Source organism: Rhinolophus hipposideros (assembly GCF_964194185.1).
Source record: "Rhinolophus hipposideros genome assembly, chromosome: 21".
In the NCBI taxonomy this organism is placed as follows: Eukaryota; Metazoa; Chordata; class Mammalia; order Chiroptera; family Rhinolophidae; genus Rhinolophus; species Rhinolophus hipposideros.
In genome coordinates this window covers 40,552,546-40,568,975 of record NC_138067.1, presented here as the reverse complement: position 1 = coordinate 40,568,975, position 16,430 = coordinate 40,552,546, and the positions used below count along the sequence as shown (strand labels likewise).

General features: G+C 42.1%; 2 protein-coding genes across 4 annotated transcripts in view; one reads left to right on the top strand and one right to left on the bottom strand.

The window, feature by feature from the left end:
* The window catches only part of ZNF45 (zinc finger protein 45), a 33,484-nt gene that overhangs the window by 4,853 nt on the left and 12,201 nt on the right, over window positions 1-16,430 (bottom strand). The window contains exons 1-5 of one of the 3 annotated variants that reach the window (XM_081032436.1): window positions 6,475-6,598; window positions 6,313-6,385; window positions 5,044-5,090; window positions 2,840-2,966; window positions 2,119-2,214 (exon numbers count right to left, since the gene is read on the bottom strand). In XM_081032436.1, coding sequence (XP_080888562.1) covers window positions 2,119-2,214; window positions 2,840-2,966; window positions 5,044-5,058 — 238 coding nt within the window. In that variant the 5' untranslated portion in view covers window positions 5,059-5,090; window positions 6,313-6,385; window positions 6,475-6,598. Of the gene's footprint in view, window positions 1-2,118; window positions 2,215-2,839; window positions 2,967-5,043; window positions 5,091-6,312; window positions 6,386-6,474; window positions 6,625-16,430 lie in introns of those variants that run through there. The other 2 variants (XM_081032434.1, XM_081032435.1) reach the window with 2 other exon arrangements.
* On the top strand, window positions 14,114-16,426 carry LOC308490350 (ATP synthase subunit f, mitochondrial-like). The gene has a single exon (XM_081032437.1). The coding sequence runs from the start codon at window positions 16,084-16,086 to the stop codon at window positions 16,387-16,389; it is 306 nt and encodes a 101-aa protein (XP_080888563.1). The 5' UTR covers window positions 14,114-16,083; the 3' UTR covers window positions 16,390-16,426.

Below are 16,430 nucleotides of genomic sequence, written 5' to 3'. Positions count from 1 at the left end.
CTTTCAAGAGGACTAGAGCAAGAACTGGTACGGAGGAAATAAACAGGGCAGAATACAGATTCTCCAAGTCAACACTGAACAGGAAGAGTTATGTTCTCCTTGGAACTCTGTTCTATCAATTAGTCAGACAGCTTGCTACTTACTTTTCAGGTCTCTCTTCAAATAACACCTTAGTGGTGGGACCGTTTACCACCCAGTATCAAATAGTAAATTCTTTATCCACTATACACCCCTGGCAGTTTTCATTCACCTTACCCTGCTTTGTTTTTTCACAACACACATTACCATCTGACATACTACCTTCCTTTTTTTGCTGTCTTCTCCCATTTGAATGCAGTATCACAGGACAGGCATATTGTTCACTGCTTTATCACCACTCCCAGAACAATGCCTGGCACTCAGTGTTTAATAAATATACACTGAATAAATATGCATTGTATGTAGATCCCAGTTTGACTTCTTTGTGAGAGTTTGAGCTGTGTTACAAAAGTAAAAAGAGCTTTTCCAATTAAGTTACCCATAATAGGAAAGGGCTCGGAAAGAGCAATTTTGCTGGAAAGGGGAAAAGCTTCACCAGATTCAGGGCTAAACTCAGTGGATGTTGCTGATGAGAAAATCATACTGATCAGAAATCATGTTAAGAATCACTTGGGAGGGAAAGAAAAGCATAAGGCATAAACGTGGCCATGGGGCTTATGGATTGATTACTTCTGGAATTTGTGTATTTCCTTTCTCTGTGCGTAAAAAGTTTTCCTTTTTCAAGTAGGAGTCAATATTTAGAGCCTCAGGAATGATGTCTGAAAGCAGACTATCAAATTGATGGATGTAGATACATTTTTCTATATGGATCACACCACTGTTTTTCAAGCAGAAGGCTGGGATTCAGTGAGTTTAAAATAAATGTAGTACCTTGTGATGAGCATTAACAATAGAAAACTATCAGAGGTGCTTTGTAAGTAGTACAGCTATCTATCTGTATAAAATGGTTATTAGAATCTTCATTCTAAAAAGTAGTTCTCTACCAAGACAGTAAGATTCATTACTAAGGCTGCAGGAAAGCCACAGGGGAGAAATGATAATCAATTTTGTTATAAGTGCAAAGCTAAGCTTTCATTAGATGTGGTGTAATGGATACGTATCTACATGTGTCCAAAAGCACCTGATAGATAAAAATTAGACACTCCTTGGGGAGAAATAGCTGCTCTAGACTATGCCTTCATCATACATTTTTGATTACCACCCTTTAAGGATCCCCACGACTAATGGAAAAAAGTTCATGTAACGATTATGAACTCATTCATTCATTTAACAAATACTTATAGCACATCTACTCTCTTCCATGTCTGTTCTATACACTGAGGACGTAGCAATAAAGAAAACAGACAGAATTTCTCCTTTCCTGAGGTTACAGTCCCGTGGGAATATATTATATGTTAATATGTTAAGTGGTGATCAGTGCTTAGACACCAACTACGACGGGGTAAGGAGAAGGAGAGTGGAGGAAGAAGAAGGTATTATGAACAGAGGGGTCATGAGAGGCCTTTTATCTTTTTCTTTTTTCTTTTCACACTTTATTTTGACATTCAATATTATTTTATATTAATTTCAGGTGTACAAGAGGCCTTTTTCATGGGATTACATTTGAGAAAAGACCTACGTGACGTAAGGGAGAGATCAAGAGGATTACAGCAAAACGGCACTACCGACAGAGAGAACAAGGAGGGTGTTGAGGCAGGAGCCTGCTTGGCGCAGCAAAGAGGCACACCTGGATGGAGTGGACTGACAAGGGGGGAAGTGGCAGGTCGTGTTTACAGAGGGCTGGGGGAACAGGACACAGCAGCAACATGGAATATCTTAAGCCACGTTAAACACGTGGATTTTACTCTGAATAAGGTAAGAAACTACTAGAGGTTTTGAGCAGAGGACTCATAGGATCTGACAAACATTTACAAGGATCACTTGGAGTGGGGAATTCATTGTGAAACAGCAAAATAGGAGAGTGAGAGCGATTCAGACTCCTGCAGTAAACCACCGCCAAGGGAGTGACGGAGCCCAGAGTCATACAGAGCAGTGGAGGCGACAAGCAGTGGGATGGACCCAGAGGCGCACGGCTCTCACCTAAGGAACCGTGGCTCTGGCTGGCTGGCTTTGTCATCCAAAGCTTTTCTTCTCTCTCTAACGGGGGGACTACATCTGGTGTGAAAGGCTGATGCCCTGTGAAAAGGTAAGGACAAGCATTTAATATATTACCCGCCAAAATTACTATAAATTGTGGGTTCTCACTGCATCATCTTTAGGACATCAAAATTAGTGTTTTCAAAACTGTCAGTTATGACCCATCAGAGGAAATACATTTTATGCAAAACCCCAGGATATATAGATCTAAGTACGAACTACTGGGGAAAAAAATGTGTATTTTCATCACACCCTCTCCACCGTTTCTCACACTATTCTTGGCAATAGGCTGCAGTTTTTGCTGCCAGGTGCAGTTATTGCCACGGGCTCTGATACTTTCTACTCTATTTCATTAAAAAATGCTGGTACAATTCCCTAAATGGGTGTCATGACCCACTAATTGAAGACAATCACAATTTGGGAAAGATCAAAGATGTACAGCAGTCGTGCTGCCATTTACAATTCATTTACAAAACACATACTTTATAGCTGGGGAAGAAGACAAGAAAAATGCCATCTCTGTGTCCCATGCTTTGTGAGAGTTTGAGCTGTGTTAGAATACTGGCTTAGAATACTGGCAACCAGTTCAAGTGCTCCAAAGCCCCACACATCCAAAGACACACAAACACCGCAGGGGGCTGAAGTTCAGAGCCCCTGTCCTCACCCAATGAGACCACGTTCCTGAAGTTCTCCAGCATCACGTCTTGGTACAGCTTCCTCTGGGCGGAGTCCAGCAGCCCCAGCTCCTCCTCCGTGAAGACCACAGCCACGTCCTTGAAAGTCAATGGCTCCTACAACACCAAACACACTCCACCTAAATCTTGCAACAAAGGTCCACTGGGAGAAGGGCAGCACTGAGAAAAGTGGAAAGGATGTGTACGAAGTGGTTCCAGATTCTAAGAGACCTGAGTCTCTTAAATTGTTTTAAATTGTTTCCTTTCATAATAAATGTTGAAAGGACAACTTTTTACATAGATATTAGCACCCATCTAATTATTTTCTTTGGACCAAAGTTCCAAGAAGTGCAACTACAATGTCAAAGAATATGCAACTTCAAAGTTATGTACAATGGCAGATTTTCTTTCCAACTTTTTCCCTATGTTACCCTTCCCCCAAGAGAATATTAGCATTCCTGATTCCCCATACCATACACAACACTGAACATAACCAATGTGTTTAAATCCTGGGTAACCTGATCAGTAAAAAAACAACTTACTGGGGTTATCTGTATGCTTATACTTAATAAGCTCATCATATTTCGTTTACTGGCCATCTTCACTTTTCCTTCAGTACCTTGCCAGTTAATGTTCTTTGCTCACACTCCAATTGCGATTTTATCATATGACTCTGTACAACTTCTAATCGAGGTTTTCAGCTTCTGTTTTTTCAGCATACGTATTATCAATGTTTTCACCCACATTTTGCTCTTGGTCCTGTATAGTTCTGCATCCTTGGTACAGTTTCACACCCTCAGCACTACCGACATTTTGGGCCAGGTAATTCTTTGTGGTGGTGGCTGTTTTGTGCACAGCAGGATGTGGAGCACATCCCAAGCTTCCACACACTAGATGCCAGTAGGATCCCTCAAGTTGTGACACCAAAAATGATTCCAGACATTGCCTGGAGGCAAAATCGCCCATGATTAAGAATCACTGGTATACAGTATTGTCTTAATTTTTCATATGAAAACTGTGTGCATCACCGGACTGCTGCACATTCAGGTGCCGTAAATGAGCAACCGAGAAGGGGCTACCAAAGAGTGACCAGGGAAGGCGTATATATGTGGTGTCTTCTACCCACTAGCATAACCAGGCCCCACACACAAAGGACTAAGTCACTGATTGGAGAATTCTTTTTCCCTTGCTTCTCTCTTTCTCCAAGTAAAAATCCTACAGGGCTTTTTGGATGAGTTGGATCTTTGGTTTCCTGTGTGAACTTAAGCAGTTTTCTGAAATTCTACAATCCTGTTTCTTTGTAATTAAAAAATGCAGATGAGACCAAGTACTACCTAAGGTTGGTCTAAGACTAAGAAAATTATCTGGCAAGTCCTCTGTACTACTGGACTTTTTAAATGAAGTACATTATTACTTTGATAAATTAATACATGAATAAAAAATATAAATCGGTATGTAAAACATGCACGTGATATGATTTAGACATGGGTAAGAAACAATCTAGCTTTCTTATGGGAAAATATCTAACAATATTTTCTCCGTGTGAAGCATCAGTAGGACCCTTTTGTCCCAGGCCCTATTTGAATATTCTACATACAAAATAGCCAAGGTACCGCATGTCAAAAGTACTTTTTCAATTTAGCATTCCTAAAACATTAAGAACAAAGAATGGCAAACTCTTCCAAATTCCCTTTGGAGAAAAATGGTTATGTTAGGAAAACTTACTACCATATTCTTTAAAACAGTAAAAAAATCAAAACCACATAAATGTCCACGAATGGGGAAAAGTTATGAGAGGCACACACAGTACATCAATTCACGGGAAGATGATGTTGCCATTAAAAATTTAAGGTATATAATATTAATTATAATTTGAGAATTTTAACTATGCAGTGATTACAAATATACAGTTATGAATGCATACAAGGAAAAGAACATGGGAAAACAGTAGTAAAGTGGAAGATTTTTTTTCCACTGGTGTTGACTTTTTCTATTTTAGTCTTATTTCTGAAATTATAAAAGAACAAAAATTAAACTACGCTAAAATAAAAAGCAGGGACTATCTGGCACATAAGAGCTTCCCAAATGCATACTGTTCTCTTTAATCCTTCCCAAGAAAAAAAAAAACAGGCTGTGTCTAACGACTGAGAAATGAGATGACAATTTAAAACCTAGAGAGGCAAGCCCCACTCACCTTGAACTTGGTCATTTTGTCCTCCTTCTTCTGGGGAAGGGCTCAGTCTTGGGAAGGCACAAGGGGAGAAGGAGAAAAAAGCCATCAGTCGGGCCAAGGATGTCAGTAACCCATATGGCTACTTTATGTGGAAAAGCAACCGTGCCCCTTCCTCAGGGGGACCTGATGAGCACAGTGTGGGCTGGGCTCCAGACACCATGCACCCCTTCAGCCAAGAGACCCTGTGCAGTGAATGACCCGCCAAACTGCACATGGAGGCCCTGATACAAGTTCTTGTGGCTCCCAGAGTATGATCCTGATTCTAGGGAGGGTAGAACTGAGAGTCAAGTACCCAGGTTAAGACAGTAATATCTGGGGCCAAATGCCTGAGTTCATGGAACTGCTACTTACTAGTTGTAACATCTTGGGTAAATTATTAATATCTTGATGCCTTAATTCTTTCATCTGGAGGGATTAAGAATGGAGGGATTAACAATGCCTTCCTCATAGGATTGTTGTAAGAATTAAGTGAATAGGCATAAAGCTCAAAGGTTACTTTCAGAGTAACTTAATTCTCAGTAGCAGCAGAAAAGCAGATTAATATTCACTGACATAAAACCTGTCCTCATAAATGGTTCCTATCAATGGAGCCTGTGTAAGTCATTGCTCTGCCGTATGAAAACCACCTCTCACCTCTGAAATACCTGTTAATTCTCCCTTGGTTTGTCATACTTAATTTGATGCCTTTGCAATAATATTTAAGATTGCATGGACGACTGTGGTTTTTCTTCAATGTAAAATACACATAAAATTTACCCTTTTAACCATTCTCAGGTATACAGTTCATTAAGTGCATTCATATTGTTACACAATCATCCATCTCCAGAACTTTTCGCCATCCCTGGGTACATGGAAACACTGTACCCATTAAACAATAACTCCCCATCCCCCCTTTGTCCACTATTCTTTCTCGCTGAATTTGACTCTATGGGCGACTGTTTTTTCAAAGATATAAGACCTTGCCAAATTTACTTTGGTAACAGTAGGGCCTTAAAAAGACTATATCATGGAGATGAAGAAAAATTAATAAAAACCTGTGACTCTGCAAGATTTATTTAACTGTAAGTTAGGTAATCAAGATGTCATTTAAATTAACAAGCTATTGTGATCACAGTAACGATAAAAACAACAAACGTGGTAATGTTTAACACTGAATAAGCACTGAGGACGGGTTAGGGACCTTGCGAAGCACTTGGCATGCATTGTTTCATTAAGGTACCGCCCACACACCTGTGAAGACCCTACTGTTGGACTAGTTGGGTGACTCTATTCCAATCACCTACACCTCTGTGCCTATCCTTACCTATAACATGACAGAAAAACAGAATGTTAGTCATAGGATTGTTGTGAGGAATAAATGAGCTCATTTAAGCAACACCTTTGGCAGAGTACCTGGCATTTTAGGAAGTTCTCAGTAAATGATGATGATGGTGACTGTTGTTCCCATTTAATAGATGAGGAAGCTGAGGCTTGGCGAGGTCAAGAGGCAGGGGCGGAACCTGAATCCAGCTCTCACATCAAGATCTTGTCTCTCTGTTGCTTCTAAAGATGAAAATAAGCAGATGGGGGCGGGGGGTCTAAGGGCTCACAGAAAGAGAAATGAGAACTTCAGAGCTAGGGATAAAAGACATAGAAACAGGGAGAGGACTCTGAAGCCAAAGGATCTGCTTGAGGGAAAAGAGAACAGAGTTGTGAAGGGTGTAGGCTCTGGAATCAGACCACTAGTATTTGAATACTGGCATCTCCAACTTGCTAGGACTTTGTGCTTCGATGTCTAATCTATATGTTGGTGATGATGATAGACGCCATCTCATAAAACTGCATACGAAGGTCAATCTAAGCGACTACACATAAGCATTTGGAACAGTGTCTGGCAGCCTAAACATTCAGTAGAAGTTACCCGTGTGGCGGCTTTGCATGAAACAGTCAGGAACCACCTCCTTGGGGTGGCTCAGCCGCACACAGCCTGACGAGCAGAGTGTGGGCTGGGCTCCAGACACCACTCTCCCCTTCAGCCATGAGCCGCCCAAAGACACATGGAGGCCCTGAAGTTCTCCTTGTAGCTCCCAAGGTTTGATTCCGATTCTGGGGAGGGTGGACATTGAGAGTAAAATGCCCAGGTTAACAGATTATCATTAGTTAATTACATTTTACTTATTTATGAGTTAACTATTATTAGCCATCCAACTGAAGATAGAAGAACGCTAGTAGGGAAAAGGGCAATGTAAAACTTTCCCATCTTCGTAGAAATACCCGTTGGGAATCTGTAACTCACTGTGTTCTGACCGTGTATTTATCCAGTGACTTCTGCTCAGTAGGAGTGTTCTGCAGGACAATCTTCCCCCCATCACCTCTGGGGGAAAGGGGATCATTAGCATATAAACTGTCTGCCTGGTGATTCATGCTTACTTAGCTTTATATCCCAAGCACCTAAAACGGTGCCTGTAACATAGCAATTGCTCCAGCAGTCACTCAGACGTCACTGTCAGTGTCCTGATGAATGAACCCGCCATCAGGCAGAGGCACATGAGAGACTAAATTAAGTAGTCAAAAGGTCTCCGAGTTGTGAAATTCTAAGGCTGAGGCCAGTGGAAAGGATTTGGAGAGTGGGGTTTTGTTTCCAAGTTTTGCCTCTAAGTCTTTCACCGTATTTGCTGTCCTTGGGCAAAATCAAAGTCCTCTTTGAAAGGAAAAGAGCCTTCCAAAAGGACTTATAAAAATATCATCGAAGGAAGGTGCTTTCTGTTCTTCCAAGGTGCTGCCTACGTGGGTGGAATCCTGTTGCAAAATCTACAGAACGTGCCCTTCAAAATACTCAGAACAACTATGTCATCGCCTGCACAATTAGCATTAGACAGGCTAACTTATTCTTCGTTAAATAAATGAGTTTATTAATTGAATGAACACTTATGGAAACCTTATTAAGAGAAATCCAACTACCCAGTCTCAACTTAGTCTAGTGATTAGGAAACTGGCACATTAGAAGTCTGACAATGAAGTTTGTGAACTTGTTGCAAGGATGTTGCTAACCTTTTTTTGATATCAGAGGGATTATTCATGATGGATTTGTACCAACTGGACAAACAGTTAACCAAGTTTACTATCTATACGTGCTGAAAAGGCTGCGTAAAAAAAAAAAGTTAGACGACCTGAACTTTTCACCAACAATTCATGGCTCTTGCATCACGACAATGCACCCGCTCACATGGCACTGTCTGTGAGTGAGATTTTAGCCAGGAAACAAATTAACTGTACTGGAACACACTCCCTACTCACCTGATCTGGCCTCCAATGACTTCTTTCTTTACCCGAAGATAAAGGAAGACACTGTGATGACATTCAGGACATCAAGGGTAATACGATGACAGCTCTGATGGCTATTCCAGAAAGAGTTCCAAAATTGCTTTGAAGGGTGGACTAGACACTGGCATCAGTTCATAGCTTCCAAAGGGGAGTACTGCGAAGGCTACCATAGTGATATTCAGCAGTGAGATATGTAGCACTTTATCTAGGATGAGTTCGAGAACTTAACTGTCTGACCTCATATGCTACACATACTAAGTAGCAGAGTAGTGAGCAGGGTCCTCTGGAAGAGATCCTGGGCTCAACCCACACTTGATTGCAAGGAGTTCTACAAACATGTGGTTTGATTTAAGTCCTGGAGGATTACTGACTTCTATCAGCCAAAGAGAAGCAGAACCACTGAAAAACTGCAAGAGAAGGAACGTTACAACATGAGGACAAACAAGAAGCAGAAAAAGGGCCGGTCCGGTGGCTCAAGCAGTTAGAGCTCTGTGCTCCTAACTCTGAAGGCTGCCGGTTTGATTCCCACATGGGCCATTGGGCTCTCAACCACAAGGCTGCCAGTTCAACTCCTCGAGTCCCGCAAGGGATGGTGGGCAGCGCCTCCTGCAACTAAGATTGAACAGGGCACCTTGAGCTGAGCTGCCACTGAGCTCCTGGATGGCTCAGTTGGTTGGAATGCATTCTCTCTACCACAAGGTTGCCGGTTCAACTCCCGAAAGGGGTGGTGGGCTACGCCCCCGGCAACTAGCAACGGCAACTGGACCTGGAGCTGAGCTGCGCCCTCCACAACTAAGACTGAAAGGACAACTTGAAGCTGAATGGCACCCTCTACAACTAAGATTGAAAGGACAACAACTTGACTTGGAAAAAAGTCCTGGAAGTACACACTGTTCCCCAGTGAAGTCCTGTTCCCCTTCCCCAATAAAAATCAGAAGCAGAAAAAGATGTGCAGAAAGGCAGGATTCATACTACGATGATGTGAAAGTCTCAGTTTCATCCACAGGTCAGCAGAAAGCAGCAAAAGACTTGAGGAAGGGAGTGTAAGAAGATTCCTTCTGTGTTGGAAACAGATTACTCTCCAAGCAGACAGACAGGAGGAGACTTGAGGGGAAAAATGTGGTTAGGAGAGCCAATTCAAGAATCACTTCCATCTGTATGTCCTCTTTAAAAAAAGTGTCTCTTCATGTCCTCTGCCCATTTTTTAATTGGTTTGTTTCTTGTTTTGGTGTTGAGTTGAATGAGTTTTTATAAATTTTGGATATTAACCCCTTATCAGATGTATCACTGACAAATATTTTCTCCCATTCAGTAGGATGCCTTTTTGTTTTATTGATGGTTTCCTTTGCTGTGAAAAACTTCTTAGTTTGATGTAATCCCATGTTTATTTTTTTCTCTTACGTCCCTTCCCCGAGGGGATATATCAGTAAAAATATTGCTAAGGGTAATGCCTACAATTTACTTACTATATTTTCTTCTAAAAGTTTTATGGTTTCAGATCTTACATTTAAGTCTTTAATCCATTTTGAATTTATTCTTGTATATGGCATAAGGAGGTGGTCCAGCTTCATTTTTTTTTTTGCATGTGTCTGTCCAGATTTCCCACCACCATTTGTTGAATATCAGTAGATGACTGGATTAAGAAATTGTGGTACATTTATACAATGGAGTATTACTCGGCCATAAAGAATGAAATCTTACCATTTTCAAAGATATGGTGGACCTAGAGAACATTATGTTAAGTGAAATAAGTCAGATGGAGAAAGACAAATACCATATGATCTCACTAATATGTGGAATCTAAAGAATAGAATAAATGAACAAATCAGAAACAGTCTCAGAGATATAGAGAAAACCTGAGATTGCTAGATGGGAGGGGGGCGGAGATGAGGGGAAGGTGAGGGGATTAGAAAGCACAAATTGGTAGCCACAAGATTGCCACAGGGATATGAAAGACAGTTTGGGGAATATAATCAATGTTGTAAAGATTTTGTAGGGTGTCAGATGGGCACTTGTCTTATTAGGGAAGCCACTTAAGGGACAGTGTAGATGCCTGACCACTGTGCTGTACACCTGAGGCGGAAGCTGAATAACAATGTCAACTATAATTTAACATATATATGGTCACAGGATTGGAGTACAGCACAGGGAATAGAGTCAATGGAACTATAACAGCTACATACGATGTCAGAGGGGTAGTAGATTGGGGAGGGGGTTATAACTTTGTAAAGGGTGTAAAATGTCTAGCACATTGTTTTGGACACCTGAAACTAATTAACTAAACTAATTATAATCACTTCCTTCTCTATTCACATGTCACCTCCTCAGACAGGTTCTGTTGGGCCACCGTATAGACAATTCTGATCTCCTAATCACATCCCACACTTCTTATCCCCTGTCCTTGCTAATTCTGTTCTCTTTAGCACACACCACGTTCTAACACCACTAGCTATTTTACTTATTTATATTCATCACATCCGTCCCACAGGGAGTTTTGTTGCCTGTTCTGGATCCCCAACTCCTAATATGCTGCTACAAGCACTTGGTAAGAACTCAACAGAGATTTCAGAATGATTGCTGTAGTGAATGGCCGGCAGATCCATCATACAGATCAGGCCTCGTTATTTGTCACCTGAATCACTCATTCCACATGTAATTATCGAGAGCCAACGATCCTAGACGTGAAAAATGCAGTGAACAGAGCAGGCCAAGACCTTGATCTCATGGAGCTGATATAATGGAACACAAGGGTAACAAACCAATAACATAGTGAGAGATGCTTTGAAGAACAATAGGCAGGGTAAAGGAATACAAGAGATGGAAAGAGGGGCTGTCACAGAGGAAGTGTGTCACGAAAGGCTTCCCTTCCATTTCAGCAGAGCCCCGAACCAAAGGCAAAGGGGCCAAGTCAGTATCTGATATCTCAAGGACATGTAATTTAGCCAGAGGGAAACAGAAAATATTTGTTGTTAAAAAGACTGTTCTCTCTACCAATTGTAATGTTCCATGAATCGCTTGGGGACCCCATGAAGACTCAGCTGCCTATGTCTCACCCCAGAGATTCTAAATCAGAAGATCCAGGTGGGGACTAAGAGTAATCTATAGTCTAACAACAGCCCAGGTGATGCTGATGGTGTTGGTGCCTGGAGGGCAGTTTGAGTGGCATCAGTTACATACAGCCCTCTAGATATTTTCAGACAGACTAAGAACTTGAGCTTTTCACCTCCAACTACTAACCCCAATAGACTGCCCTAGTGCTCAAGGGCAAACAAACTAAAGAAAGTAAACACAAATCTCAAGTTTCTCTTTCTCTCTGATCCTAACAAACAGAATTACCATCAAGGTTTGTTAGGATCAAAAGGAGTACCAAGATCAACTCTAAGTACCTAATTTTACCCTCAAGGAAACCCGGGCCGTCCATAAAATACTCCCAATACTTGTGGTAGCTGACCTTTATAGTGTTAGGTCAGCTGCGGGCATGGTCAAAGCGGCCGGAAGCCAAGTCATTACCCCTCTGCCAAATTAGACCCCTCCCCAGGAGCCAAGTCATTCCCCTTTGCTAAATTAGATCTTTCCTCGCCTGACAGAGACTGGGACCCCTCGCGTTCCCCAGAAAAGGCAGCAGACCGCTGGTGCGATAAGCAACTCCGGACACAGCCTCTAGCCCCCGATCTGCTGCTAGGGGGGCCTGCTCATCTGCCACCTCACTCAGCCAACCCCTCACCCCCAAAATCGCATATAAGCCTCCCTCCCTCTACCCTGGGCCGACTTCGCCGCTCCGGTCTGCGGACCGGTGAACCTCGCTCGGGAGCGCAGAATAAAGCACTCACTTTTCTCAACCCGCCTGACTAGCCTCATTATCTCACGGCAAGCCTTACATATAGCAGCTGACTTACCACCTACACGGCATCGTTTACCTGAATGCTTCCCATGTAGCATGTCATTTGATCTTCATAACGATTCTAGAGATTGAGGCAATAATTCGCCCCATTTTACAGATAAGGACACTGAGAAACAGAGAAGCTAAGTTAACTTGGCTCGTGATTAATCAGTGGCCAATACAAGAGTCAAGATTTTCACCCAGAGCCTTTTTTACTACATTAGACTCATAAGGGAGCTTTAAAAATAAGCAATGCTCAGGTCATATCCACAAGTAATTAAATCCGAATCTGTGGAGGTGGGTGGCGGATATCTGCATTTTTGCACCCCTCCCACCGCCCCAGACCTTGAACCCAGGCAATCTGACATCAGCACCCATGCCCTTGACCATACCGTAAACTGATGTGTGTCTGTATTGTAAAGTCTGAAATGCCAGGTGCTGCCTTAAAATGTTTGGCCTCACATGGCCCCAAAACCCTAGCCATGAGTTCCTCTGCTCTCTCCAGATATGGCCCTGACCCTGGGGGAAAGGCACCCCACTCAGCTAGTTCCCCTGTATGTTAACCATGTTTTAAGATTCTATATTGGCTATTTGACTGCTGTTATTCCTGACCTCTCCATACATCTGCTGAAGCACAGGGCCAGACTATTGACCAACGTTATGTACCACTTCTCTGCAAGCAAGCTTTCGAGGACATGAGTCACATTATTAGGTCACATTATTAGGTAGGTGCAAAAGTAACTGTGGTGTTTGCAATTATTTTTAACCTTTTAAACCGCAATTACTTTTGCACCAACCTAATGTAATTCCCCCAACCACTGACCCTGACCTGCCTGGTTTTACTTAGCATCCAACATGGGATGTCTCTGCCTAGTTCCTTCCTGCCAGTATAGGACTAACGGAATAGTTCCAGTTCCATCTCCCACTCCCATCCCCTGCTTCCTGCTTCCTGTGTGTGACAGGCTTCAGGTGGCCTTGTGGCATGCTACGCCTCTCCTATCTGGGGGAACTGTATTAGATCTTTCTCAGTGGCATCAATCTCTCCACGTTGTCACTCAGTCACCTTTATAACTTAAGACCTGACACGATTCACCCTATCAGTTGGACCAACTGCACCCCCACCAGGTCCTCAATCTAATAGGTTTCACCTCCCTGCCAGACTGTGACATTATTCAAACAAGACAATCACATCCTCCATGGGAACCGAGGGTCACCCTACCCTGTTGTCACTACAAAGCCCGCCCACTACAGCCCTTGCTGGTTCATCCTAATCCCAAGTGCACGCCCTGTATGGCCTTGCATGCTACGTGTCCTCCTCCCACAAGCTCTGAGTATGTGACTAATAAACAGTTGCCAGTCTCATTTGTCCAGTGTTAAGAGTCACGTATTCAGCCATCTCCCTATTTAGGAAAGGAATTCCTCCTCCCCAAACAGGGTGAACAGGAGGGGGTCAGAGCAAAATCGGGATTACAGAGAAAGCTAATAAAGCCCAAACTTACTCAAATAGTGAAAGGCCTGACTCTTTATTTTTCACCATGTTCCCCAGGTGATTCTGATATGACCAAAGTTTGAGAACCACATTATTCTATTCCGCCTCTTAGGGAGTTATCTGAACGTCCAAGGACATCTAGGAAGCCAAGGGCAGGGCTATGCGTGGCTCAAGCCTCCTGATTACCAACTCTCTATTGTAAGATGCCCTCAGAGGTCTCAGAGGCAAGAGTGACTTGTAAATGCCAGACCAGTGCTGTCCAACAGAAATGTAATGCAAGCTACATATGTACTTTAAGTGTTTCTAGTAGACACATTAAAAAAATGTGAAAAGAAGCAAGTGAGCTTAATTTTAACAATATATTTTATTTAACCCAATATAGCTAAAATATTACCACTTTTAACTTGTAATCAAGATAAAACTTGAGATATTTTATATTCTCTTTTCATACCAAGTCTTAGAAATCCATTCTGTGTCTTAATTAGCACTCACCACATTTCAAGTTCTCAACAGTCACATGTGGCTAATGGTTCCTATATTAATGCAGACTCAGACCTTTTTAAAGCAGCAGAGACCATACACTCAGCCTCCCGGGACTCTCTAGGTTCAAAAGACAGCAAATTGGTTTAGGTTTAAACAATGGTAGAAACTATTCATTTTTGTTCCATTGTAAGACAGAGTTGAAGTACCAAAAGCAGAAGGCAGGGGAGAAAAGAATACCTTAAAATATCTTTTTGCCCTTTCAATAACTCGCTGCATTTTTCATGCTGTATACTCACCTGTAATAGATAATGGACAACTCTAGTCTGTAATATAGAGGATTTACGATGTGCCAGGCACTATTTCAAGCCCTTTATGTATCATCTCTCTTTTCACCTTCTCAGAAAGATTCAGGATGTGGGTAGTGATGTTATCCCTATTTGCCAGGTGAGAAAATGGAGGCACAGAGAACTTAAGAAACTGGCCCAAGGTTACCCAGTCACAGAGTACTGGAGCTAGGTTGCAAACCTAGCTGCTGAGGTTTGATCCTGGTTCTGTCGCTTGCTGACTGTGCCACCAGGTCATTTATTCAACTGTCTTTGCCTGTTTCTTCATTTTTAAAAATGAGACTAAAAATAGCATTGTGATGAAAAATGAGTTAGTACATAGAAAGCACTGGAAATTCTGAGTCCAAGAGGTACACCACATATGTGGACCATTCTCATTCCCATTATGATCCCCATGCAAAAAACAAAAACATTGAACATTAACACGGATTTGTTTCTAAGGAAATTTGTTATAGATCGGGACAATATTAATTTAATGCATAACTGCACAGCAATTTTTGAATACTCTGAAAAGGTTGATGGATTCTACAGCCCACCGAAAGTAAAAAAACAGACAAGGAATATGGATATGGACTATCTTTCTTTTCTGTTCTCTAGTCCCAGGATGTAGCACCCTTTTGGACAGCTACATGAATCACTCACTGAGTCACTCTTCTCTGCTGACCTCGTGCTGGGCACTCTGAGAGCATGACGAGGTCCATGAAACAAAGGTCCCTGTAGCCTAATGGAAGAGAGAGAAGAAACTGAGAGGTACATGCTAGGGGCAAGAGCAACTCCAAAGGAGAAAATTATTCATCCTCCTTCACTAACTGCAAAGCTTTCTAACTTTTTCATGTAAGTAATATTCTCCTAGTTGCCAACAGAGAAAAACAGAGTTGCTGTTAATATCTGGTAAGGGTTGAATGCCCCTCAAACTCATACGTTGAAGCCCTAAACTCCAGTACCTCAGATGTAATTATATTTGGAGATAGGGCATTTTTAAAGAGGTGACTGAGTTAAAATGAGACCATCAGGGTGGGTCCTAAACCAATCTGACTGGTGTCCCTGTAAAAGGAAATCTGGATACACATAGGGACAGCAGGGGCATGTAAGCACACGAAGGAAAGACCATGTGAGAGCACAGTCGGAAGGCAGCCATGTGTAAACCAAAATGAGAGGACTCAGAAGAAACCAAACCTGCCCACACCTTGACCTTGAACTTCTAGTTCCAAAACTGTTGGAAAATAAATTTCTGTTATTTAAGTCACTCAGTCTTTGATATTTTGTTACAGCAGCTCTAGCAAATTAATACAACCTGCCCCCACCAGCCCCCGTTGGTCTTTATATATAAACAAGTTATGATAATTAATTTTTCAAGTCTTACTGACTCAACATTGGGGTTTGCTTTAAAACACTCAATGGGAAAAATACGTGCATGGGGAGAAGAAAAAGCAACAAGATTATTAACAAGGATTGAAGCAGGATGATTGTTACATAGGAGTTCATTATACCATACTTTGGGTATGTTTGGAAATTTCCACAGTAAAGAGTTAAGGGGGGTCCTGGACTCCAAGATGGCGCTGGTCCTACCAATGAAGGACAAGAAACTCATGGATGTCAAAATAGCGGAGCTGCCAAAGTGGATACTGATGCGAGATTTCACCCCTAAAGGCATTGCTGGAGCATTTCAGAAAGGTTATTACCGGTATTACAACAAGTACGTCAATGTGAAGCAAGGGAGTGTAGCTGGGGTTTCCATGGTGCTGGCAGCTTATGTGCTTTTCAACTACTGCCGTTCCTACAAGGAACTCAAGCATGAGTACCACTGACGCAAGTACCGCTGAAGAGGGCTCAGTGTGGAGGACACACA